The 27,907-nt window shown below is 43.4% G+C and overlaps 1 protein-coding gene and 1 long non-coding RNA gene across 3 annotated transcripts in view; one reads left to right on the top strand and one right to left on the bottom strand.

The window, feature by feature from the left end:
• The window catches only part of LOC127525865 (uncharacterized), a 119,933-nt gene that overhangs the window by 75,765 nt on the left and 16,261 nt on the right, over positions 1–27,907 (bottom strand). The window contains exon 1 of one of the 2 annotated variants that reach the window (XR_007933441.1): positions 15,585–15,733. The exons of the other annotated variant lie outside the window; for it this stretch is intronic. This is a non-coding gene — a long non-coding RNA (uncharacterized LOC127525865). Of the gene's footprint in view, positions 1–15,584; positions 15,734–27,907 lie in introns of those variants that run through there. 2 annotated transcript variants of the gene reach the window in all.
• On the top strand, positions 67–26,777 carry LOC114664934 (myosin heavy chain, fast skeletal muscle). Its single transcript, XM_028819254.2, has 40 exons — positions 67–163; positions 2,664–2,880; positions 2,963–3,106; positions 3,195–3,351; positions 5,391–5,418; positions 5,529–5,640; positions 5,724–5,816; positions 6,404–6,467; positions 6,561–6,659; positions 6,745–6,848; positions 7,459–7,597; positions 9,590–9,708; positions 9,808–9,957; positions 10,238–10,408; positions 10,495–10,804; positions 12,183–12,250; positions 12,744–12,831; positions 12,921–13,038; positions 13,273–13,396; positions 13,510–13,646; positions 13,920–14,175; positions 14,377–14,619; positions 14,708–14,884; positions 14,980–15,125; positions 15,209–15,299; positions 15,390–15,779; positions 15,874–16,000; positions 16,115–16,233; positions 16,491–16,687; positions 16,767–16,950; positions 17,697–17,862; positions 18,944–19,068; positions 19,287–19,595; positions 19,667–19,870; positions 19,956–20,081; positions 20,995–21,165; positions 21,247–21,351; positions 21,450–21,545; positions 22,425–22,556; positions 26,650–26,777. The coding sequence occupies exons 2-40, from the start codon at positions 2,677–2,679 to the stop codon at positions 26,668–26,670; spliced, it is 5,814 nt and encodes a 1,937-aa protein (XP_028675087.1). The 5' UTR covers positions 67–163; positions 2,664–2,676; the 3' UTR covers positions 26,671–26,777.

The following is a 27,907-nucleotide window of genomic DNA, read 5'->3' as shown; positions in this document are numbered from 1 at the left end:
TTGCATATTGTAATCTTTTTAGTTAGCCAATAAAAGGTGTCATTTTGCTTGGCTTTTCTAAAAATTAAACGAAATTGTTAATGTTCTTGTCTTTTCTTTCATTTTGCAGTGCTGCCGATTGCCAACCCATCAGCTTCCCAGAGTGCTGACAGTGTCAGCAAAGGTAAGAAACTGACCTGCACGTGACAAAGTTAGGCGCATTTCACCTCCACAGTCAAAGACAGTTACACACATACACAGGTAAACACACACTGCGTATCTGCGCATGTCAGGGTATACGTATTGATAGTAAATCGAACTCCTCAGTACACCACGCTAGCGCTTCAATGGCATTTCATGACTCCTTTGTACGCTCCCGCCAGGGCCGTTCTTAGGTTTTGGGGGGCCCTAGGCATGGAGCGTCGGTAGGGGGCCCCGGAAGTGTGGGGGGGTTACCCCCCCCCACACACACACACCGGAGTTGAGGATAAAACTGAATTGTGAAGTTGCAAAATGGACCTCAGACGAGAGATTTATATCCCTACCACTAGTGTTAAGGCTAGAACCTTCCATCTTTGCGAGCGACAACGTTCAACAGAGCTCCTCTTTGCGAAGCAATACAAGCCTGTTCGGCGGCTTTTTTTCTTATACGTTTAGCAGCACCAGACTGATGAGCTCGCTTCATTTTCAAACAAAATCAAGTTGCGTTATTAGCTAATGACTACTCACTTGTACATACAGAAATACTGATGGTACAGTAGACCATAGACTAGTGTTCTTGATTATATTAGTGCCAACAACATTCTCTTATCACCTCTTCGTGGCTACTGAACCTGCTACTGATCTTAATTTTTGAACGGTTCTTTCTCTAACTCAGGTTATATATGGGTGATTCTTTTAGGAACCCAAAGTCAGGCAGGGGTCTTCAGTGAGTGGCTGCAGGTTTTCGTTTCCACCAGTTTACTATACAGAAAAATGGAGCGCTGGGTTGTTGGTATTTTCCTTGTTCTAAGACAAGTCTACTGTATACGTTACATTGTGAGTTTTCCTCTCAGAGGACATTATCCACATATTTTTAGACCAGAACAGAGCTGAACACCTCAGTTCCTCCCTTTCGTCTCTCATTTATTTTTAATCAAAAGAAATGACCAAATATTGCGTTATTTTGCCACTGTTGTTACACCTTGTATATTGTTAGTTTATATTTAAAATTCAAATTGTTTCTAATAAGTCATATTATATATTTAAAATATACGTTGCTCTTTTTAGTTAGTCAGTCAGTCATTTCCCAACCCGCTATAGTGTCACGCGGGTCTGCTGGAGCCAATCCCAGCCAACACTGGGCGCAAGGCAGGAACCGCAGGGCACACACGCACACACACCCAGCACACTCTAGGGACAATTTTGGATCGCCAGTCCACCTAACCTGCATGTCTTTGGACAGTGGGAGGAAACCGGAGCGCCCGGAGGAAACCCACGCACACACGGGGGGAACATGCAAACTCCATGCAGGTAGGACCCGGGAAGCGAGCCCAGATCTCCGTGTTGCCCTGCTCTTTTTAGTTTTATACTTAATTTTCTACTTCTCTATATTTCACTCTGAGTAGCTGGACATTTCACTGTACGTTGTACCTGCTTAACCATATGCAACAAATCAATCTTGAAACTCACATTTCAGTCGAATTGATTGTATAGGTTCCTGTGTCTGTGAGTGCTCTTCACTGCGCCACCAGGCTCCCCAAAGGGTACAGTGAACCTAAAAATCCACATTTATTGTATCACGCTTCTGGATTTTTTATTTTTCGATAGCTCCATTTACAATTTGTATTTCCACACAAAGACTGATTTTCGCTGTTATATTTTAATATATAAATATGGCGCAGTGGTAGCGCTGCTGCCTCGCAGTAAGGGTTCGCTTCCCGGGTCCTCCCTGCGTGGAGTTTGCATGTTCTCCCTTTGTCTGCGTGGGTTTCCTCCCACTGTCCAAAGACGTGCAGGTTAGGTGGATTGGCGATTCTAAATTGTGCTTGGTGTGTGTGTGTGTGTGTGTGTGTGTGTGCGCGCGCCCTGCCCAGGGTTTGTTTCCTGCCTTGCGCCCTGTGTTGGCTGGGATTGGCTCCAGCGGACCCCCGTGACCCTGTAGTTAGGATATAGCGGGCTGGATGATGAATGAATGGCTATTTAAATTAAAAGAACAGGATTTTCTAGCAGATAAACTCACCGCAGTTTACTGGATTCCACGATTTTTAATTTTTAAAAAAGCCGTATTTTATGTCTATATGTTAAAAATGTTATCCAGCGTCTCTTGTCTTCACTATGGCGTTCAGCTTTTCACGAAATCCCGGACGAGCCCCCAGCTGGCGTTAAGGACCAGACGGTCACCGGCAGTTCGGCCAAACGAGACTCTCTGCGATTTATTCCCCGACTAACCCCCCCCCGGGGGTGAAGCTGAGCGCACACACCAGATAAGCGACGCCGTTGCCGTTTTGTCAGATCTGGAAATTAAAAAGTACATCGCAGCCTGACTAACGCGCAAATTGAAAACCTCCTGCAACAAACGGTCATAAGTTTTTTATCAGCAGCAGATGAAGTGCCTTTGCGGTGTGGCTCCTCAATAAAAATAAAAACAAAACAAAACAAAACAAGAACATTTCATTTTTACAAACCTTTTCTTTTTTTGCCAGTTAAGCCGCAGCCATGAGTTCCGACGCGGAGATGTCCGTTTATGGCCCAGCAGCCGTTTTCCTCAGAAAGCCAGAGAGGGAAAGAATCGAAGCTCAGAACAAGCCCTTCGATGCCAAAAGTGCCGTCTACGTGACAGACCCCAAAGAGCTGTACGTCAAGGGCACTCTCCAGAGTAAGGAAGGGGGCAAAGCCACCGTGAAGACCGAGAAGGGAGAGGTGAGCGGCTCGGAAAGAATCAGGTTTGTGTTTGCGGTCGCCGCGTCTCCGACATTCCTGACCACCTTATTTTGGCTTCCAGACCGTAACTGTCAAGGAGGATGACGTCAATCCCATGAATCCTCCCAAGTTCGACAAGATTGAGGACATGGCCATGATGACCCATTTGAACGAGCCCGCTGTGCTGTTTAACCTCAAAGAGCGTTACGCAGCCTGGATGATCTACGTAAGTCAATTCAAAAATGAGCGGTGCTCGCTCAGTCCACCAAGCTGCTTTGGACTTGAAATCCTAAATGAATGTCTTGTGCTTCCAGACCTATTCTGGGCTTTTCTGTGTCACCGTGAACCCCTACAAGTGGCTCCCCGTGTACAACCCCGAGGTCGTGGCTGCCTACAGAGGCAAGAAGAGAATGGAGGCCCCACCACACATCTTCTCCATCTCTGACAATGCCTACCAGAACATGCTGACAGGTACGTGGTGGGCTGATGGCGGCTCTTGTGTTTCAGTTCCTGGACTTGTTTACGGAAGATGTAGCCTTCCAACCCCATCGATTAGGCTTACACTGGAATTAATATAAGGGTATAGGGATCTGCTAGTCAAATTCATTATTTTGTTCAATCATTCAGTATTTAGGTAGGTTACTGAACTGGTTTGTCCATTGATTTAGAGTGACAATGACAAGATAATTCATCAGCATATGAGAGCCAACCTCCTCCTTGACCCCAAACACTGAGGACAGTAACACATATTGTAACAAAGGCGCTATATAGGTGCCTGACCCGACACAGACTCACACCGGAGGCATGTTAAAATAAACCAAAAGAACTTTCATTTTTCTTCAGCTGGGGGACACGTCTTCCCCGTGTCCCTCAGCCATAACACAGACCCCAAAAGAAAGTCCCCACAACCTGCACTACTCCTCCCAGGCAGCTTCGTCCTCCTCCTAACCGACTCTAGCCATTGAGTGGTGGTTGCTGGCCCCTTTTATTGTCCACCCGGAAGTGCTAAAGGTGGTTGACTGCCGAGGTCCGGCTGCGGTGAATACGCTTCCCATCCGGGCTCCGGAGTCCCAGCTGCAGCACCCCCTGGCGGCGCCTGTGGGACCCAACAGGGCTGCACCCAACTCCAATTCCCAAACCGAGGCACCGCTCCAGCCCAGGGGGACGCCATCTAGCGTCCAGGGGGAGGTATTGCACAGTCCATGGCTGCTCTCCCTGAACATATAACTAAGCATGGACCCCAGCTGTCTGCCACAATATGAATGGAGTTCTACTCTCCTGTTTGCCCCCAATACCAAAAGTGCCTACTGGTGGCCCTCCTAGAGGCTTCTTTTCTGTTTAATTCCTATACAGAATGTACAATGAGTAAGTTGGGGGCCGCAAAGCACCATCCCCACACCCATGAGCGTGAAACGGATCTCAATGGGGCATCAGACTGTCAGAGCCGATGTGCCGTATGCTCCTTTTTTCTGCAAAAAATAGCTGAGCCGCTGGGCTACATCATCAGGGCCGTTTTCACGCGTGGGCACGCTGGGCAGTTGTCCGGGGGCCCCATGCTAATCTCTGTATGTTGTGACTTGCTGAGTGGTTGCGTAGGTAGGGGGTCCAGTGGGGGCCTACAAGGCTGTTAAGACAGCCCTGTGCATCACAGCGTGCCGCCTTATTAAACTCCTGACTGACAGCACGAGACGAGGTTTGGGGTTGCATATCAGGGTCTCCAGCAACCAAACCAGTGTCACCAGCACGACAGCTAAGTAAAATGGACCCCAAGGGACAAGCAGATTCCAAAAAAAAAAAGGCAGGCAAAAGATCCAAAATCGCTAAAATGTCTTCAAACTCGAGGAGTTCACAAAGGCCGGCTGCTCAACGCTAAAGTGAAGTGTCTCGGCTGGCACGGCCTGGTCGGCTGTACGTCTCTGGCCGCTCCCATCAGCAGGCTGCCTGGCAGTGATAGGCAGGGCAGTCCAATAGGAGCGGGGCAGGGGGTGGAGCTTCCTCTACCTCCTCAGCCCACCAGTGACGTGAGACGAGCGAAGGGTCCCTCAGGGTGGTACTTGGCCCGTCTCTGGATAAAATGGGTGGAGGGGGTCCATCGGATGTATGCGCGGCTCAGTAATGGAGTTTCTCTTATTCAAGGAAACTGCTTCTGAGCCGGATTGGGCCGGTGAGCCGCTTTGTGGTGTGAGTCTGTGGTTCTTTCTGCTTGGGGTCCTCCTTTGGCACTGCTGTGCTGCCACACTGGTACTCTTGCCCACAGAGGCCTTGGAACTCAATGCTAAAAAGGATTCTGTCATCTTAATATAGCGCCCAGCACAAGCTTATACTGTATAATATTATGCAACATCCCAGGAGGTGATGGACGGCTAGGTGGCCGGGGGTCTTACTTTCCATTATGACCAGTTGACTTGCTGCGCCTTGTGCTTCTTTCGTGTCCCCGTGTCTAGTAATTTGTGGGGCTGTTGCAATAAGAGATGACGACCTTCATTTTACGACGTTATTTTTCCTTACAGATCGTGAGAACCAGTCCATCCTGATTACGTAAGTATCCATAAAAGGAAACTCTCTATACGTTCCAAGTCACTCTTTTCACAGACAACCAAAGCTCAGGGAGTCCTCATCATTGTCTTCTCTTTCTCGTTCTATCCCAGCGGAGAATCCGGAGCCGGAAAGACTGTGAACACGAAACGTGTCATCCAGTACTTTGCGACAATCGCAGTCGTTGGTGACAAGAAGAAGGAGCAGACTGGTGGCCAAATGAAGGTTAGGCCACACGAGAAGAGTTTAGGAGGTGTAGGACAAGTGAACGGCACACACATTCAATTATCTGTCTGGGTCTTCTCTAGGGCACCCTTGAAGATCAAATCATTCAGGCTAACCCTTTGCTGGAGGCTTTTGGGAACGCCAAGACTGTGAGGAATGACAACTCTTCTCGCTTTGTGAGTCGCCCACTTCTTTTGTCTTCTTGCGTGTTTTTTGTATTTTACAATCTGGCATCCGTTCTTCGATGTCCTCAACCCTTGTCATTCGTCCAAAGAGCTGTAGAAAGCTGGGGTCTCTCCCATTAACAAACCGATTTGACCAGTCCCGACACAAATACTTGGAAACCCAGTAAACACCAAGACGCAATGCTGGTTAGATGTGGCTGGACTGCAGGGGGGTAACTCGTAGAAAGTCGCTTCTGGCGAATGGGACTTCTCCAGGTTGGTGGCACTCATAGAGGAAATAAAACCAGGAAGTGGCCTGGAAAGCCAGGAAAAGTGGTTGAAGGAAGTAAAAAATAAAGCAAGACAAGGGAAAGAAATGGATGCTGATCCCCCAAAAAGTGATCGGCTTCCTTACAAAAATCCGGAATGTTCTCTCCACATTGCAACCTTACCATAGGTCAATGACCTGTGGCGACTTGAATTTGCCAAACAAGCGGCACCCGTGAGGTTTTTTTTTTTTTTTGTTTGTTTAATTTGTGTCACTAAATTTTGTTTCACGTTCATTTCAACTAAATGAATCGACTTCTGTTTTGTTTTAGGGTAAATTCATCAGAATTCACTTTGGTCAATCTGGAAAGCTGGCCTCCGCTGATATTGAAACTTGTAAGTAATTCCCCGGAGTCACAGACTTCCGGTGTTTTCTCCTCTCATCTTGTCCCATGTTGTCACTCCTGCCTTTCCAATCTTTTCCTGCAGATCTGCTGGAGAAGTCCAGAGTGACCTTCCAGTTGTCGGCTGAAAGGAGCTACCACATCTTCTACCAGATCATGACCAACCAGAAGCCTGAGCTCATCGGTAGGAGACCTGGGTGCGCAGGAGCCTGGAGCTTTCCATTCCCTGTTTGTGAATTGTTTGATGAGACGCCTTTTTGTTTTTCTAGAAACGCTGCTCATCACCACCAACCCTTATGACTTCCCCATGGTCAGCCAGGGTGAGATCACCGTCCCCAGCATCAATGACAATGAGGAGCTGATTGCCACCGACGTAAGTCCTCACCGAGGCCTCTTCAGTCTGTGACTTGTCTTGGGGATTTGCTGCTTGGGTGTATTGTGAGCACTTTGTGCTGGTGTGGCCTAGTGAGACAACACTCATGGAAAATGTGGGATGGCCATCTCACAATCAGACGGCCTTTGTAATACTAAGGACTGCAGAGGAATTGTCCTCACTGCCGCTATTACGTTTTTAATGAGTGATTGAAACTCTTCACATTGAATAAATATTGAGCAATGTGTATACGTACGTACTTGTGAGGAGTCTTTAGATATTACTGATTATGAAAGGAACCTCACCCTCATTGATCCAGAGGAAGTCACTATGGAAGCACATTGCATGCTGTACTTGTAAAAAAAAAAAAAAAAACACCTCGAGAAGGTGCCCACTGCTGACAGGCGCCACGTAAATCCGTCCACGTTAGTCCCCTGTTCCAGTTTGTTTCATGTTTTTCTTCTTCCGATTTTTGAAACAGGCCACCTGAGCACAAGTGTTTATTACGGCAAATGCTTTACACGACCGAGAGACATCAATGCGTTACTGGTCTGTCGTTCTGCACAACTTGAATGCGGTTATAACAAATGGGTACGTCTTACTCTTTTAGACTGCCATTGACATCCTGGGTTTCACTCCTGAAGAGAAAATCGGCATCTACAAGCTGACTGGCGCTGTCATGCACCATGGCAACATGAAGTTCAAGCAGAAACAACGAGAGGAGCAGGCTGAGCCCGATGGCACTGAAGGTAGACCCCCAAACTCAGGCACTTAGTTCAGTTTATGTTAGACAGGTGACCAAATTCAACTTTATTGTGACATATAAAACAATGGCTGGTGAAAAATTTGCAGGGAGCACAATAAGACCTTCTGATGTAATTGTAAAACTGTAGGTGGTTCAGGACAAGCGTGAGATAAATAGAAACACGTGCCAATAAATGTGACTGGACTGGACTGGACCTTCATTAGGCAAGAACTCCTAGGAGGCATCTGCACACTTGGCACTGGCACACAAAGCTGATTCCCAGTTTATTCAGTCAGGGAGATTTTGGTACAGAGCATTGGGGTGTTGATTTAGTGACTGCACCTGCATCAGGTACCCCTGCTAGTAGATACATGTATATGAAATTAGACAGATAGATATGAAAGGCACTATATAACACATAGATAGAAAGAATTTGGTATAGTAGGCAGGATTAGATAGATAGATAGATAGAAAGAATTTGGTATAGTAGGCAGGATTACATAGATAGATAAAATTTGGTATAGTAGGCAGGATTACATAGATAGATAGTTTTTAGCATATTTGACAAGATTAGATATATAGATTTTAGCATAGTTGGCAAGATTAGATAGCTAGATAGATAGAATTTGGTATAGTAGGCAGGATTAGATAGATAGATTTTAGCATATTTGACAAGATTAGATAGATTTTAGCATATTTGACAAGATTAGATAGATAGATAGATAGAATTTGGTATAGTAGGCAGGATTACATAGATAGATAGACAGACAGATAGATAGATAGATAGATAGAATTTGGTATAGTAGGCAGGATTAGATAGATAGACTTGATAGATATAATTTGGTATAGTAGGCAGGATTAGATAGATAGATATAGATTTTAGCATAGTTGACAAGATTAGATAGATATAGATTTTAGCATAGTTGGCAAGATTAGATAGCTAGATAGAATTTGGTATAGTAGGCAGGATTACATAGATAGACAGATAGATAGATAGATAGAATTTGGTATAGTAGGCAGGATTAGATAGATAGATTTGATAGATAGAATTTGGTATAGTAGGCAGGATTAGATAGATAGATATAGATTTTAGCATAGTTGGCAAGATTAGATAGCTAGATAGATATAATTTGGTATAGTAGGCAGGATTACATAGATAGATAGATGGATAGAAAGGCACTATGTCATATAGTGAAAAGAGATCTATTTTTTGTTTATAAAAAACAGATAAGAAAGACAATGCATGACATGAGGAGATAAACATGAAAGGTATAGATACTGTAATATAGGTAGATAAACCAATGGATAAGAAAGGCAGTATATAATATAGTGAAAGGATACATGTATATACTGTATACTGTATATAAAAATATATGAATGGAGATGAATGAACAGATAGTTGTGAAAGGCACTGTTTTAACAGACAGACACAATTAGAAGTGTTTAGTTTTTTAAAGCAGCTCCTCCAGTGTTTGTTCTTAGCATGCCCTCTGTGCTGCTGGGATAGGCACCAGTTTCCCTCAACCCTTAACTTAATAGTTGAGTTAGATGATGGAAGTTGAGTTAGATGATGATGAGGTTTGTCATACTGTGTATTAATGACTTTGAGTACAGTCATGTGGTGCAAGCAGAATATTTATGGAGCTTATCCTGTGTAGGGCCCTTGTAAAGGTCCATGCTGTTAATGGCACTACGTACTGTACAACTGGGTATAGGTGGCTGATATCTAAAAGGTGACAGTTCTTCTAGTAATGGCGCATACACACTGACCCGTCCTCTAACCTCTGTAACTCCTGATGTCTTTTGACCCCCCACTTGTGTCACACACTATTTGCGCAAGACTCTTCTAAGTGCTCCTTGGTGACTACTTCTTTTTCACTGCCTACCCTTTTTACTTTTCTGTTGCTGATAAAATCAGGCCATGGCAGAGCTCAGAGGGGTGCATTGCCCCAGGGTGCTTGCAGTGGCTAAAATTGACCTCGTTTTTTACCCACAGTTGCTGATAAAATCAGCTACCTCATGGGCCTGAACTCCGCCGACCTGCTCAAAGCCCTCTGCTACCCCAGAGTGAAAGTCGGAAACGAGTTTGTGACCAAAGGCCAAACTGTCCAGCAGGTACCATAGCTGAGCCTATTTTTTGCCAAAGTGATCAGGTTTCTTAGTCACTACAAGCTCTTCCACTTGAATAATTGTGAAACTTATTGCATTATTCAGGTTCACAACTCTGTGGGTGCTCTGGCCAAGTCCGTCTATGAGAAAATGTTCTTGTGGATGGTGCTCCGTATCAACCAGATGTTGGACACTAAGCAGCCAAGGCAGTACTTTATTGGTGTCTTGGACATTGCTGGCTTTGAGATCTTTGATGTGAGTTTTTTATGTTTAATAATTGTTATATGCATTACCTGTTTTATAAACCTTTTAGATGTATTTATTTCTTTCTGTAGATTACACAGAATCACACGCACACACACACACACGCACGAATGCAACTGCTCTGTATGGACATGTGCATTGCAGGGCTGATGTGCTCCTACACTTAAACTGCCACATTTGAGACCTTTGGCTCGAGTTTTGTTCCACTGCACTGCTTTGTGCCATACTGGAGTCAACTTATGCTTGTTTTTGTGCAAATGTTATCATGCAGTACAACAGCTTGGAGCAGCTCTGCATCAACTTCACCAACGAGAAGCTGCAGCAGTTCTTCAACCATCACATGTTCGTCCTGGAGCAAGAAGAGTACAAGAAGGAGGGCATCGAGTGGGAATTCATTGACTTCGGTATGGACTTGGCAGCCTGCATTGAGCTCATTGAGAAGGTAGGCCCATGGGACGACTTGTCTTCATAATTCACCTTTCACTCTTCAGGGTTGCATTTCAATATATTCCATTTATTCCACACCAGCCCATGGGTATCTTCTCCATCCTGGAAGAGGAGTGCATGTTCCCCAAGGCCACAGACACTTCCTTCAAGAACAAGCTGTATGACCAGCATCTGGGCAAGTCCAACAACTTCCAGAAGCCCAAGCCCGCCAAAGGCAAGGCTGAGGCCCACTTCTCCCTGGTCCACTATGCCGGCACTGTGGACTACAACATCTCTGGCTGGCTGGACAAGAACAAGGACCCCCTGAATGAAACTGTTGTGGGGCTCTTCCAGAAAGCTTCCCTGAAACTGCTGGCTTTCCTGTATGCGGCCTTTTCCGGTGCTGAGGGAGGTGAGTGATTTAATGAAACACTCCGTTCATGATAGTGAAGCATCAACCTGGTATTGCAGCACTAGTGTAACATAACATAAATAACATAACATACATAAAATACAGACATATGTCACAAGACTTATATAGCATAATCTTAACAAACAGTAATATAATGTTCAATATTTGACAATACTGTAAATAACATAAAATAACAAAATGTAAAATAACTTAACCTACATAACATATCTACCATATTATATTGTAGCATATCTTAACATACATAACAGAACATAGCACATATACAGTACATGGCATAATATGACAAAATGTATTGTAAAATAACTTAATAATGCAGCATATATACGTAATATACTGTAACATAACAATATACAGTATGTGAAATGACATAATATAACAAAACTTAATGTAGAATAACAGCATAACATAATGGAAGAAAACAGTGCAAAATAATTCCACATACATAATATAACTAAACAAAGTAAAATAGCATACATAATCTATAAAATATAATGTACATAATACAGTATAACATGAAATAACATAACACAATATAACATAATCTAAATAATATAATATACATAATATAACAACAAAAAGTGATTTAAAATACCATACCATAATTAAACAAAGTAAAATAACATACATAATATAAATAATATAATTTAATATAACATACAGTAGATAATATAACAACAAAAAGTGATTTAAAATACAACAAAACATGACATGACATAATATAACTAATATAACATAATGTACATAATATAACAACAAAAAAGATTTAAAATACCATAACATAATTAAACAAAGTAAAATAATATACATAATATAAATAATATAATGTAATATAACATACATAATATAACAACAAAAAGTGATTAAAAATACCATAACATAACTAAACAAAGTAAAATAACATACATAATATAAAGTATTTTAAATCACTTTTTGTTGTTATATTATGTACTGTATATTATATTACAACCAAACATGACATGACATAATATAACACAACATAATATAACTTGTATAACATAATGTACATAATATAACAACAAAAAGTGATTTAAAATACCATAACATAACTAAACAAAGTACAATAACATACATAATATAAATAATGTAATGTAGTATAACATACATAATATAACAACAAAAGTGATTTAATGTACCATACCATAACATGACATGACGTTCTTAAGCCAGGCCCAGTTGTGTGGCCGAGCGAGTGCCTGTCCCAGTAGCATCAGGTTCAAGGCAGGAAACGGGGTGTCAGTCCATCATCACAGGCAGTAACATACTGTATCTATAGCAAAATATTATTTCTTACAGAAAATGCAATTGAAAACATGTCCTTCTGTTTCCTTACATTTAGAGGGCGGTGGCAAGAAGGGCGGTAAGAAGAAGGGTTCTTCTTTCCAGACCGTGTCTGCCCTCTTCAGGGTGGGTGCTGCCTTTATTCTTTTGCTCTTCCATTTTGCTGATTGTCTTTATTGCGTTGAAGAAGCCATTCCTGTCAGATTTCATTCCATTTTAAACTGACTGTTGACTGCCGAGTGTGTAATAAATAAATAAATGAACGATGGACTGAATGAGTTTAGTTGAACCTTCACTTGTTGGAGCTCCTGTATGTTCTTAGTGCCGCAGCACAGGTGGTGGGATCATTTGAGTAAGAGTTGAAGTCCTTCAGCCAGAAAAAAGTTTCCAGATCACTAAAGCTGAGCTAACTGAAATGGATTGTCTTTCTTCTTGAATTTCCCCTTTCATTTAAAGGGACATGAAGCCCACTAAGTAAAAACCTCTCGTGTAATTCTTTGCTTTTTAATGAGAATATGAAGTATCAATGTCATTTTTCAGGCCTATGACAGAATGAATGTTTGGGACATTTTGTTTTCTGAATGTGTGCTTAACGCTGTCACCACTGTTGGCTCCACAGGAGAACTTGAACAAGCTGATGAGCAACTTGAGGAGCACTCACCCACACTTTGTGCGGTGCTTGATCCCCAATGAGACTAAGACGCCAGGTAAGTTGAGGCGCATGATTTTTTTTTTCGACTCCCTTATGGTTGATGTATGCTAGATGATCAATAAACATTTTTCTTTGCCTTGTCAGGTGCCATGGAGAACCACCTGGTCATCCACCAGCTCAGGTGTAACGGTGTGCTGGAGGGCATCAGAATCTGCAGAAAGGGATTCCCCAGCAGAATCCTCTACGGTGACTTCAAGCAGAGGTTTTATTTTATATTACTTTTCTTATATACATATCACACTTTTATCATTTATTTTTATTATTATCATTACTTTTTCAGACACCAAGCAGGTTTAGAAAACAATTACAATTTACCATGACTTTCCTCAAAACAGCACATAAAAATTAAACTAGATTTGGACCTAGGTAATAATGCTATATTTTAAATGTTTCCCTTGATTACAGTATGCTTCCTTTTTCTTAAATTTTACTCCAGATACAAAGTGCTGAATGCCAGCGCCATCCCCGAGGGGCAGTTCATTGACAGCAAGAAGGCTTCAGAGAAGCTCTTGGGCTCCATCGATGTTGACCACACTCAGTACAAATTTGGACACACCAAGGTGAGCGCCCATTTGTGGTCACTCCTTGTCATTCCCCCACCCCGTGTATTGACTAGCTCTTGATGGGCCAGGGTTGACCTAGTGCTTCTTTGCCCTTTGTGTATTCTCCACAGGTGTTCTTCAAAGCCGGTCTGCTGGGTACCCTGGAGGAGATGCGAGATGAAAAACTGGCCCTTCTGATCACCCGCACTCAGGCCGTCTGCAGAGGCTATGTCATGAGGAAGGAGTTTGTGAAGATGATGGAGAGGAGGTGAATGACTTTTCTTAAATTGCCTTTTATTGGAAGCAAGGAGGACTCTCAGATTTCCTACAAACTGCATAACAAATGTTATGTTATATGGCATCTTTTAGTAACAAACTTCATCCCAAGATAATTAACAAAGATTGATTTGGTGTATACTTGTTTAAATTTTAACATATGGCCCGCAGGCAGGTTATGTGGTCCATTATGCCATGTCGGAGATGCTGCAAGGTGGCACACCCTTCTTAAATCAGATCATGTCTCCTTTCATCCTCTATACAGAGAAGCAATTTTCTCCATCCAGTACAACATCCGCTCCTTCATGAATGTCAAGCACTGGCCATGGATGAAGCTCTACTTCAAGATCAAGCCTCTCCTGAAGAGTGCAGAGGCAGAAAAGGAGTTTGCCAACATGAAGGAGGAGTTCGCCAAATGCAAGGAAGACCTGGCCAAGGCTGAGGCCAAGAGGAAGGAGCTTGAGGAGAAGATGGTGGCCCTCCTCCAGGAGAAGAACGACCTGCAGCTGCAAGTCGCCTCTGTAAGTGGCCATGGACAGTTGTAAAACTTCTCCATCACAAGAATCAGAAATTTCACAAAACACTTGTAATGTTACTTTGGAATACATTTTCTTTGGTTTGTGGCCTCGTCAGACAAAGCAGCAGTAAAGAACATGTTGGCCATAACTGTCAATGGAAATTTAAATATGGTGTTCTATTCATTTGAAATTATTGCTTTACAGGAAAGCGAGGGCCTTGCAGATGCAGAGGAAAGATGTGAAGGCCTCATTAAGAACAAGATCCAACTGGAGGCCAAGATGAAGGAGATCAATGAAAGGCTGGAAGATGAGGAAGAAATGAACGCCGAGCTGACAGCCAAGAAGAGGAAGCTGGAGGACGAGTGCTCAGAACTCAAGAAGGACATTGATGACCTGGAGCTCACCTTGGCCAAAGTGGAGAAGGAGAAACACGCCACTGAGAACAAGGTCCCTCAGCCATTTCTTTGTAACCACAGCTCTGGCCAGCGTGTGGTTGGGCAAATGTTCACCCATCTGTTCCATCTCTTTACCACAGGTGAAGAACCTCACTGAGGAAATGGCGACTCAGGATGAGAACATCGCCAAGCTGAGCAAGGAGAAGAAAGCCCTCCAAGAGGCTCACCAGCAGACCCTGGATGACCTGCAGGCTGAGGAGGACAAAGTCAACACCCTGACCAAAGCCAAGACTAAGCTGGAGCAGCAAGTGGATGATGTAAGATTAAAAACATCGGTGGAAGGTGTTTCACGGTGTGCTGAAGAATATCAAAGGATCAGACACTCCTCATTTGTCTCTTGTGTTTCACACAGCTTGAGGGTTCACTGGAGCAGGAGAAGAAACTGCGCATGGACCTGGAGAGAGCCAAGAGAAAGCTGGAAGGTGACCTGAAGCTGTCCCAGGAATCAGTCATGGATCTGGAGAATGATAAACAGCAGGCAGATGAGAAGCTCAAGAAGTAAGATGGTGCTCCTTCAGAGGGTACCTGAGATAAGGAGGTAGCAAATGTGCTAACTAATCATCACAATGTTTGATCTGCAGGAAAGACTTTGAAATAAGCCAATTCCTCAGCAAGATTGAGGATGAACAAGCCTTGGGCGCCCAACTGCAGAAGAAGATCAAGGAATTGCAGGTAATGGAAAACACAAGATCTGGTCTTAGCCAGCTATGTTAGATCTTTGTGTTCAACCATCATTTGAGTATGGAGTCCATTTCTCTGTAGGCTCGTATTGAGGAGCTGGAGGAAGAAATTGAAGCTGAACGTGCAGCCAGGGCAAAGATTGAGAAGCAGAGAGCCGACCTGTCCAGGGAGCTGGAGGAGATCAGCGAGAGGCTGGAGGAAGCTGGCGGTGCCACCTCTGCCCAGATTGAGATGAACAAGAAGAGAGAGGCTGAGTTCCAGAAACTTCGCCGTGACCTTGAGGAGTCCACCCTGCAGCATGAGGCCACCGCCGCTGCCCTGCGCAAGAAGCACGCCGACAGTGTGGCTGAGCTTGGGGAGCAGATCGACAACCTCCAGCGTGTGAAACAGAAGCTGGAGAAGGAGAAGAGCGAATTCAAGATGGAGATCGATGACCTGTCCAGCAACATGGAATCAGTGGCAAAGGCAAAGGTACAAAACATTGATTTTTTTTTTAATACTACGCCATTAATGTTGTAATGTAACAGGATGTTACATCTTTGACTTGTTTGTGTCTTCCTGAAAGGCAAATCTGGAGAAGATGTGCCGTACTCTGGAGGACCAACTTAGTGAAATCAAGACAAAGAGTGATGAAGGCATTCGACAGATTAACGACCTGAACGCTCACAGAGCCCGACTCCACACAGAGAATGGTACGCCTTATTAACCGCACTCGCTGATTTCCCTGATTTGTTATTGTGTAGAACTGCACCGAGATGGAGGTGGAGGTCCAGGGAGGTCACTTTGTGTTATGCTGTTGCTTTCAGGTGAGCTTTCTCGACAGCTTGAAGAAAAGGAAACTTTGGTGTCCCAGCTTACTCGAGGCAAACAAGCATTCACACAACAAATTGAAGAACTGAAGAGACAAATAGAGGAAGAGACAAAGGTCCAAACTACCATTCCATCCTCAAGAACACCATGTAGAGTGAACGCTGAGCTATACAATTAACAGACCTTCATTTAAGAATAATTCTTATTAATGCATACAGTAATTACATGAACTAAACCTAGCACCAGGCAAAACCTTTATTTCTAAGTAATCTTCTAGAATTAAGTGCACAACACATAGACAAAACCCTACTTTTAGGACCTGAGGTGGGTTCCTATTCTTCTCTCTGAAATTCTATTGTCTTCTTTTCATAGGCCAAGAACGCTCTGGCTCATGGCTTACAATCCTCTCGTCATGACTGCGACCTCCTCCGTGAACAATATGAGGAGGAGCAGGAGGCCAAGGCCGAGCTGCAGCGCTCCATGTCCAAGGCCAACAGCGAGGTGGCTCAGTGGAGAACCAAATACGAGACTGACGCCATCCAGAGAACAGAGGAGCTGGAGGATGCCAAGTAAGTGGAACCTTCTACCTTTCACATCCACATTGTTTCATGTGAGATGTCCTGCTATAACCCTGAATGCCATCTGCAGGAAGAAGTTGGCCCAGCGCCTTCAAGAAGCTGAAGAGCACATTGAGGCTGTGAACTCAAAGTGTGCCTCTCTGGAGAAGACCAAACAGAGACTTCAGGGTGAGGTGGAGGACCTGATGATTGACGTGGAGAGGGCCAATGCTCAGGCCGCTGCCCTCGACAAGAAGCAGAAGAACTTTGACAAGGTACCCAAGACAATTGTGACATGCTGCCCGGACACAGACAGATGGACACCATTGTACAGTCCACCACACATTTATTCACCATATTTACACAATGTCCATAAGTGCACAACCCAGTGCCTCAAGCACCAAACTCCCCCAAAGTCCAGGCCTCTCTCACTTTCTGCCTGCTCTTCAGGCCGCCTCCTCTCTCCTGCCTCCAAACTTTATCCACTCCTCACCCGACTCCAGTCCTCGTCTGCAGGGAGGCCCCTTTTATAGTTACCCAGATGGGCTCCAGGTAATTCCCGACACTCCTTAGACACTCCCCTGTGTGGCGGAAGTGCCGGCTATGCTCCCAGAAGCCCTCCGGGTGTTCCCAGTCTTCTTCCCCCCAGCACTTCCTGGTGTGGCGGAAGTGTTGGAGTTCCGGGTCCTTCAGGCATGGGGGCGCCCCCTGGTGGAGACCATGGGCCCCTACAGGGTTGGGCTTCCAACACTGCACCCGTGGCCCCCAAAGGAACAAGGGCGGTTGCCCCCTCGTGGTCTGGCGGAGGCATGAGCCCTCCTCCTGTCCTCCTGGGCATCCCGGCTGGGTGCCACCCCAGCCGCGTGCCACACAATTCAGTGACTCCACTCTGACAGTTGTAGCAAACACACCTGGTGGCTCTGCTTGTTTCTTACTGAAATCTTTCACCAAGAGAGCATAAATTATTCACCATTTGCAGAAAGCTTCTTCTTGATGCTAATCTTTTATGATACCGTTTCAGGTCCTGGCAGAATGGAAGCAGAAGTTTGAGGAGGGCCAGGCCGAGCTGGAGGCAGCCCAGAAAGAGGCCCGCTGTTTGAGTACCGAGCTCTTCAAGATGAAGAACTCTTATGAGGAGGCCCTGGAACACCTGGAGACCATGAAACGGGAGAACAAGAACCTGCAGCGTAAGTGACTGTGCATGGCTAGTGTACCATTTCATTTCTAAATTTTGGTCTTGATGGAGTACTATCTACTCCTGCTTCATTCCTTTTTTTATTTATTTGTCACTCTAACCCAGAACGTTGTATTTCATGCATTTAATTTTTATTTGGTCTTTTATGTTTGAACAGTAGTTTGTATAAAGTGTAATTTATTTGAGTTTTCTCCGCGCTTCTAGTTCTGTTGTAAACCTTTAAATATTTGGGAAACACTTTGAACATGGGAAAAGTGCTATACAAATATATGGACTTTTATTTTATATTATATAATGAAATTAAATGTGTTTTTATATGCATATATAATATGGTATTATTATGAATGCTCTCTTCTAAATGATTATTTTATTATTAATAATATTGTATACATTTTTAATTCATTAAAAGTACTTAATATAATGATACTATGTCATTTTATTGTTTAATATAGCTATTACTGTAATGATTTTGTTCATTTATTATAGTTCGGCATTTTATTTACTATTGCTATGCCCGTTGCTAAACATAACAGGGTGCCAAGTTTGTATCTGAAATCATTGCAGTACACCTATTGAAGATGGTGGCACATATTTTTTTGATGTCCCAGTTTTTGGACACCTTATTGAACTTTAAACCAAACTTTCTGAATTTAAGTCTAGTTAGAGAAGCGATGATTTTGTTATGGTTAGGATCTCTATTGACAACATTTTTGCGAGACTGATTTTGTCCCCATGTTTCTGGTTTAGATGATCATTTTCTTCTGCTGTTTTAACCCAAAGTCTGTTTTCTAACACTATTTGTACATTCATTTTGAATATGGCTATCATCTCTTGGTCCTTAAATTACTTTTATCTTTTTTGGCTCCTTCCATCCAGCCACAATAGAGATACTGTGTATATAGTGACCACTGTTTATTTCTTTTTAACTGACCATCGACTATGTCTCTTTTCCCAAAACCAAATAACCTCTATGATAATTTCTATTAAGCACTTTATTTTTCAGCATTGTTCATTTGGCTTCTAATTTATTGAGATCATTGATTTATTGCTTTTTTCCCCATCCTTCTATACAGAGGAGATCTCAGATCTTACAGAACAGATAGGTGAAGGTGGAAAGATCATCCATGAGCTGGAGAAGACCAAGAAGCAGGTTGAAACTGAAAAGAGTGAAATCCAAAGTGCTCTGGAGGAGGCTGAGGTATTTCATTAATTGTGATTCAACCTTAGGCAGTATCTGGCATGTCCAATTAAAACCACAATTCTGCTGAATGTCAAGCACTGCCTTGGGTCTGCTGCTTCCTTGTCAGCTCAAGAACTGGAATGGAAGCAGAATGTGATGTTGACCAGATTGAATTCATGGCACAAGGGGGTCACTTTGCACAAACATAGACCTGTTCTTATTCCTCTTCTAAATAGGCCTCCCTGGAGCATGAGGAGTCCAAGATCCTCCGTATCCAGCTTGAGCTGAACCAGGTGAAGTCTGAAGTGGACAGGAAGATTGCTGAGAAGGATGAGGAGATGGAACAGATCAAGAGGAACAGCCAGAGGGCACTTGAGTCTCTGCAGAGCACCCTTGACTCTGAGATTCGCAGCAGAAATGATGCCTTGAGGATCAAGAAGAAGATGGAGGGTGACCTCAATGAGATGGAAATTCAGTTGAGCCACGCCAACCGCCAAGCTTCTGAGGCCCAGAAGCAGCTCAGGAACGTCCAAGGCCAGCTTAAGGTAGGAAAGACTTTTTAAAACCGGCTTGTTGGTAGTTGATATGGCGGTCTAAAGACCTAATGTGTCAACAGGATGCCCAACTGCACCTGGACGATGCCATCAGAGCTTCAGAAGACATGAAGGAGCAGGTAGCCATGGTGGAGCGCAGGAATAACCTGATGCAGGCTGAGATTGAAGAGCTGAGAGTTGCTCTGGAACAGACAGAGAGGGGCCGCAAGGTGGCAGAACAGGAGCTCATCGACGCCAGTGAGCGCGTACAGCTGCTGCACACTCAGGTTGGCCAGTTTTTTTAAGGAGGGCATAGTCTTCCATTCTCATTCTGCCTCTTTCTTCGCTGACTCCTTGTTTCTCTTCACACAGAACACCAGTCTTATCAACACAAAGAAGAAGCTCGAGTCTGACATCTCCCAGCTGCAAGGAGAGGTGGACGACGCCATTCAGGAAGCAAGAAATGCAGAAGAAAAGGCCAAGAAGTCCATCACTGATGTGAGTCACAGAGAGCCGATCCATTCTAAAATGAATATTTACTGCGTGACTTGAAAGTTCATGATCTACCAACAGGACTGTACAGCTATAGATGTGAAGCTTAATGCATGATGGTAGGCAGCACCAATCATCTTTCTTCAACATGAACCTAATCCCCTCTGCAAAAAAGCAGCAAACATTTAGCAAAAACGTCTCCCAAACAAGCTGCGATAGGACACCAGTGTAGTAAAGGCCTGCCAGAGCTGGCACCTGAGTGGCAAAGGCGTGAGAATAGCTCCAGAGGTACCTGTTTCATGCCAGGGAGGCTTTAGGCCCTTCATTAATTTTTCAGAGGGCAGGAGATTAGGCAAATGGTTTGCAGCAGTAAGATACCAGCCGGAATTGGTGAGACCATCAGGCCCATGTCAGAGAAAAGAAAGGCTGAAGGCTGCCCCTTAAAGACCCATCAGGAAAACGGTGGTGTAAATGGTGCTCTGATCTGGTGGTCTCGTAGTTTCAGTTGGCAGATTTTACACCAGAAGTGATTTTAGGGGTTGGTTTCAAGGAACATCAGGGTAGGATTTAAAGCCTGACACTTGACAGGGTCTAATCGAATTAACGGTGGGGAGGTGACTTTAAGTGAGAGATCACAGGTGGAAAGATAGAGAAGAAGGACATATTGAGAAGTACTCTTGGCATTTCATTTTTCATCCCACATCCCGAACAGATGTGCAGGTTAAGGTAACTGGAAATTCTAAATTGGGACCCCCAGGTGAGTGTATGGCTAGGTGGGCCTTGCGATAAACCTGTGCACTTTATGGGGTCGGTACCTTTCCTTGAACCCACTGCTGTTAGGATAGGCTTGGGCACTTGTGACCGACAACTGAATTTTATAGATTTGAGACTATTTCTTGTTATTTTATACTCTTTGTAGGCTGCCATGATGGCAGAGGAGCTGAAGAAGGAGCAGGACACCAGTGCTCACCTGGAGAGGATGAAGAAGAACCTGGAGCAGACCGTGAAGGACCTGCAGCATCGCCTGGATGAGGCTGAGCAGCTGGCCATGAAGGGTGGCAAGAAGCAGCTCCAGAAATTGGAGTCCAGGGTATGTCCCATCTCGTACACCCTGGCCTGTTGAATTGACATGGAAAGGAAACCTCAGCTAACGTGCTTCTCTTCCTTCTAGGTGAGGGAACTGGAAAATGAATTGGAAGGCGAACAGAGACGTGGTGTTGAGGCCATCAAGGGCGTCAGGAAGTATGAGAGGAGGGTCAAGGAGCTCAGCTACCAGGTACAAATCACTTAGTCTGTTATCCACTCCAGGTGACTTGCTGGCCACTCTTTCAGAGGGTGTTACCCTTAAGGTCAAATTTTGTTTTTTTCTTACAGTCTGAGGAGGATAAGAAAAATCTGCTCAGACTTCAGGATCTGGTTGACAAGCTGCAGCTGAAAGTCAAGGCCTACAAGAGGCAGGCTGAGGAAGCGGTGAGTGAATATGAATCTGTAAATGATGGGAGAGCTCTGTGCTGAGGATGGCGCTCATTTCTGAGCTAAAGCATTCACAGACCAGTCTTGGTAGGAAGTTGATCACTGCCAGGTATTCTGGGGGGGGTTCACCTACACTAAGTTTCAAGTTATTGTTACATATAAAGCTCAAAATGGAGAAACCTCAGGCCATGGTGGTTAGTTCTACTGCCTTGTAGCTCCAGAGGTGCCTTATTGGTAAGCCCTGCTAGAGCCACTTGCAACTCTTTAATATATAAAGAACAAAACAACAATGGAAAATGGAAAATCTCAACAACAATGAAGTGCAAGGATCAAAGGCTCCTTTGAGCTGATGTTCTCCTTTGTTTAGTAGATTGCAATACATGATGTAGAGATAAGCTTGCCAGTGGGTATTAGAGACATTATGTGAGGAAAGAAAATGAGCAAGTCGCTTTCTTGGAGAAAAACATCTCAAATTTATTAAATCGATCAAACAAATAATCTTTATGTTGTATAACAGCAGACATTTCAACAGGCCAACATTAAAATCAGCTTTTATTCCACTCTTGAAAAAAAATAGAGTGTGTCAAAATATTTAAAACCGCCATAGATGGGAATGGCCCACCACATTTCAACATATTTGTCACCACTCAGGGACGGCCACTTCCGTTAATTTCAAGGTGTTTAATCATCGTTATTGGGCTGATGTACAAAGTATGTGAAATGACACTTCAGTGTTACCTTTCAAGAATGTCATTGTACTTACTTATCATATCCCCATTCAGAGATGGCCAACATGGCAATAGCTGAGATGTATCAGAATGAATGGCAATGCCACAGCACCTCCATAATCAATTCATCTTCCTTTTCACACTTCAGGAGGAACAGGCAAATACCCACATGTCCAAATTCAGGAAGGTGCAGCACGAGCTGGAGGAAGCAGAGGAGCGGGCTGACATTGCAGAATCTCAGGTCAACAAGATGAGGGCCAAGAGCCGAGACGTTGGCAAGGTGAGTTTCTCCTTTAGGTGTGACAGAAACAGAGGCACGAACTACGAACTGAGAAAATGGCAGACTGTATTTGACCCAATTTTTTGTAGAACAAAAAAAAAAAACATTTTTTAGGCATTCAGATGTTGTACAAGGATTTAATATGAATTATTTCGCAAGTCAAGCCTTATTAGACCACTCTCATGCAAGACTATCAGTGTTGGGCACAAGCAGGCTTTACTCGGCCCATTATAACAGACAATCAGTAAACAGATGTGGCCACCTAGTGGCTAAGGTCAGTGCCACAGGTTTACTGGTTCAGTCCTCACCTGTTTGGCTCGGTGTGTGATCCTGAGCGATGCACTTAAACTGGAGAACGCCAACATCAGCATTTTGGGATGGCGGTTACTGTCTGAAGCACTATGTAACAAATGCTTCAGGTAGTGTGACCCTTAGTAGCCAAAGTATTGGGGTGTGGGGCATGTGGTCACCGGTTCAGTTCCCCGTCAATTCACTATTTAACCGTGGAGGAGTGTTTTAACCTTTCCATGACTTATATGAACAGAAACAGTTTATGTAAAGGGATGCTGTTTAGTATTATGCGGTGCAGTGAGAAGAGCGATGCCTGAGTGACTCCCAATTTCAACCTCTCACTATCAATCATTGCCATCAAGAGAAAGCTGACATAGAGAGATTATAAAGATGGTAAGAACATTAGAGGACATATAAATATCAAGTCACTCCACCAAAGATCGATCATTAAGCATACCCTGTGTCTCAGAAGAAAAGGGCGGATGAGGTTATTCGTGTGATCAGAATACATGACACGAAACAATTTAAAATATTCCATCCACAAAAACTCAAGCATTCTCCTCAAAACTGAGGAGACAGCTAGCATACTTGTGAAGGAATTACAAAAAGCATCAGGACCATAAGTGGAAGAGGAAACCAATGCACAGACTGTTCTAAAACTATGTGAGATGGCGCATGTAAATAGCGAGTGGGCATTTAGTTGGATGAAATGGCAGTCCATCACGCCATCATCTGAAGCCCGTATTTTTCCATCCAAGATTAGGTGCTGAAAACCAAGCATTAGATAAAGCCACACCCTCATACAACCAGGAGGAGAGAGTCTGTGTCACCGGTGTAGAAAATGTGACGACAACTTCCATCACATTGTCAGTGCTTGTGAAACACTGGCTGTTACCTCCTATCTATGCCATCACACTTGGTAAAAACATCCACTGCACCCTAGATATAGACAGTAAACGTCCAAGTACCAAGGCAATGGTGGAGCATAAAATTCTGGAAAACGCTTCATCCAAGACACCCTAGGAGATCCCTGTACAAAGTGATGTCATGGTTAATCAACCAGACATAATCTGTACAAACCTATGCACCAATCAAACATATCTCATAGATATCTTAGTGCTGATGGACGATACCATCTGACAAAAAGAAGAACGTAAATTAGAGCACTGCCAGCAGCTCTGGAATGAGATTACAAGATTCTGGAAAACAGATTCCTGTCATCATAGGTGCTAGAGCGTTATCAATAAATCTATCAAGTGATGCTCTGAAAAGCGCTTAACCTAATATCAATATCTCAGTCCTGCAACAATAAGCGGTAAAATGCATAGCAAAGTTCTTGCCATGGTTAGCAGCATTTAATACCAGACATTTTCCTTTGAGCTGGCATTGGACCTGCTGCCTGTAACCCTGAATTGGCATAAACCCTGAAATTTACTCTTAGCCAACACCTTCAGCTGTTCGGTCTCTCAAGAGGTTTCTTGAGTGGCCATAATTTTAATTCCAGGTGCGAAATACAAAGAATTGGAAATGACATTATTACTATTAGGCTGATATCTTAAATCCAAGAATCCAAAAATGAATCGGGTACACCCAGGTTTCACACCTGTACTGTATATGACAGACGGCAAATCTCCAGCATTGCTAAAGTACGCAACCTTCTCCAAACACGTGACTATAAATTCACCAATGAGGCGTGACAAAAGGCGTGGTTAGCACAAAGACGCCGCTGGATGGAGTGGAGAGAAATAAAGCCATAGAACTCACTGTAATGGATGAGATATGGACAAAAACAAAACGTCCTGTACCTACAGATTGCTTTGGGGTCGCGTGTGCGATTTAAAGATATTACAGGAGCAGTTCGCCATTCTGTATGCGGTACTGGCAAAAGTCAACTAACCTGACAGTGCTTATCCCGAAGCAATGCATGGGCAATACTAAGGCAGTGCTCAGTGGCCTCCTTAATGGAGGGCTTCTTGGATCGCAGGTGTCAGCCCCCTCCCCATTAGCAGCATGACCAGAAGGACTAAACCCCCAAAAACTGCAAGCGATGCCCAAGTGCTCACTTGGGGAAGATGCTACATGAATTACATTATATACATTAAACTATATCACGGTATACTATAAAATGTTATGAATATAGCTTTGAGGCACTATATAATAGATAAATATACTATAGATTAGATTGAATAAAAGAACTATGTGATTGCTAACAAGTTGCATATATGATGTAAAAGGCACTCGAGATGGATAGAGTGATAGCTAGAGAGATAGATATGAAAAATACTATATAATAGATACAGTGTATTTAGAAAATATTGAGACCCCTTCACTTTCTGCACACCTTATTGTGCTATAGATTTCATTTTGAACGGTGAAATTCGCCATTTTTGCCCATCAGTCTACATTCAATACCCCCTACACGTGTTTTCAGAAAGTTTTGGAAATGTATTAAAATGTAACCAAATACTTTCTGTATCCACTGTATATAAATAACGAACAGCATTTTAAAAATAGATAATGTAGACGGCACTGTATAGACCGTTAGAATCGTGAAAGACACGCAGCGAATAAGAAGGGCACAGGCGCCCTCACCCGTTTTCATCTTAGCTTGTTGTATAGTTTTAAGGGGTCTTCACAGAGGACTCACAGAACTTTTCATTAAGACCACCCTAATAGCCGCTACTCCTGAAGCATATTTAAATTTGGCAGTAAATGTTCATGTGTCCATGTGATGAAGTGATCGCGGCATTCGAGAGATTCCAAGCTGGTCACCCGATCCACTCCGAGAATGAAACTCCAGAGGGGCTGGACCGGAGCCACATTTTTTAAAAATATCATTAATTAAATTCAATTAAAACTAAACCTGCTCCACTCCATTTTTGGAGCCTCTTCTCGGATCACACCTCGCCGTCTAAAAATACGAGCCATGTGTTGAGATGGGAACGGAGCCATCACAGGACTGAAACTGGCGGCGATAGGCCAGGGCAATCTGCACATCCATCGAAATTAAATGCTTCCTTATACATCACAAGCGCCGCTGAGGGCCATTAACGAGCAGAACTGCTGCAGATTCAGTAAAACAGATGGACCCTGGGGGTCACTATTCGGTCCGGTAAATATTTGGAGGTTTGTCGGCTCTTCGGAGCAGACGGCTGATTTTTCCGTGCCCGGCAGTAGCGCAGACCCCCACCAAACCACTCCGCTCCCATGGGTTAGACCAGCGTTTCTCAGCCTTTAAGTATTTGCGACCCGAGTTTTCATAACAGTTTAAATCGCGCCCCCCTAACATTTTTTTGAAAGGAGCCCACTAATACCAGTTTGTTCTTTTTTAATTAATGAAATATCATATATGCATATTTTATTATACCTACTTAACTTTTAATGACATTTATCTAACTCTACATTCTGATACTAGAAAAATAAATATAGTTTAAGTTAATTTGTTTTGGTTTCAATAGATGTATTTTTCATATTTTCGATTCTTGTTTTCTTTTTTTCACAACTTCGCGCCCCCCTAGGGGGGCCCGCCCCACAGTTTGAGAACCAGTGGGTTAAACCTGCAGTCACTAACTCGCTCCTTTGCTAACCTTTCGTGCACATTTTGTAAAATTTAGAAAACCGGGAACTTATTCTAAAGAAGAAAATCGAATTGCCATTAGAAAAAAAAAAACAACAAGAAATCGATTTACTGTAAGCGAAGAGTGGTGCATGGCAAGTACTTTATATAAGTGCGCGTTTTCTAACGAGAAATACAAATGAGGAGTTTGAACTGATGTTGTGCTTTTCTTCTTTTTTTTTTTAGGCCAAAGAAGGTGAAGAGTAAGACACTAGAAAATAACCCAACGGATGGACCACAGAAAATCATACAATATGAATTTGAATGTGAACTCTTCCACCTTTTTATTTGACGAATAAAAAGTGTCACAGAAATTTCTCTTCTTTTGCATTTTTATGCTTCACGTGTACCCCCCGCATTCAGAATACCTCAGTGATAAAGGAATACGCCATTGCGTTTAATCTCATCCGAGGCGACTAATACACCATATGAGATATATATATAATTTTGGAGCACAGCCAGGAGAAGTGACTTATATGGTCACACAATGTCAGAAGTGGGATTTGGACCACCAAGCAGGACTTGAAGTCCAATGCCATAACTACTACACTACGCTATGTTTTATCCGAAGAACCATTGGGTTCTTTCCAATAAATAAAATACTCCATACGCTTCAAATTCACCACCTTCAGCTTAATCTTATATGTCTACCCACCCCTTCTCGGAATCCGCATTTTCCAGAGAAGTGTCCAAGATGGTCACAGGGCTTGAACCCACCCTGAGTCCATCGCAGAGCCCCACACACACAAGCGCCATTTATAGCAGTCACCTCATTTAATGTCGTCCACGACAAAGACGACAACTTGAAAACTACACCATGGGGGGTTGGCGTCTTGGGCTCGGGGATGCGGCGAAGTTCAAGCTCTGTGCAGACTGTGTCATAAAGGCTTTGGACTTCAGACCCTGCAGGGTTATGGGTTCAAATCCTGACACGATCACTGCAAGACCCTGAGTAAGTCACTTTCCCTGCCTGGGCTCCAACTGGAAACCCAAAAGAAATGGAACCAATTGTATCACAAATGGTGTAAGTCGCCTTGGATAAAGGCGTCAGCCAAATCGATAAATGTCAATCTTGGAACAAGCAAACAAACAAAAAAAAAACTCAACAGACTATTTCATGGAGGTTTTCTCCCATTCTCATTTTTCATAGCATGATGTGTATTTCAGGTTGAGTAATGTCAGAAGAAAATGCGCACAATTCATACAAATATTAACTTTTCAATGTTGATGGCCACACATGAGAAATGACAATTTCATAATCCATCAGCTGTTCCCTGTCATAGCGCCTTTAAATGTAATCGTGTTAGACATACACAGACGCGCACACTCTATCTATCTATCTATCTATCTATCTATCTATCTATCTATCTATCTATCTATCTATCTATCTATCTATCTATCTATCTATCTATCTATCTATCTATCCATCCTTCGCATTTATATA

The sequence above is a fragment of the Erpetoichthys calabaricus genome, chromosome 14 (assembly GCF_900747795.2).
Source record: "Erpetoichthys calabaricus chromosome 14, fErpCal1.3, whole genome shotgun sequence".
Lineage (NCBI taxonomy): Eukaryota > Metazoa > Chordata > Cladistia > Polypteriformes > Polypteridae > Erpetoichthys > Erpetoichthys calabaricus.
Note: the sequence above shows the minus strand (reverse complement) of the source record. Positions and strands in the feature narration are given on the sequence as shown.

Excerpts from the sequence above, each read along its gene's own strand:
- LOC114664934 (XM_028819254.2), top strand. The coding sequence starts at position 2,677 with ATGAGTTCCGACGCGGAGATGTCCGTTTATGGCCCAGCAGCCGTTTTC. Across the intron at positions 14,885-14,979 it reads TGGAGCAGCAAGTGGATGAT|CTTGAGGGTTCACTGGAGCA; the intron begins GTAAGATTAAAA and ends TGTTTCACACAG. Across the intron at positions 15,780-15,873 it reads AATCAGTGGCAAAGGCAAAG|GCAAATCTGGAGAAGATGTG; the intron begins GTACAAAACATT and ends TCTTCCTGAAAG.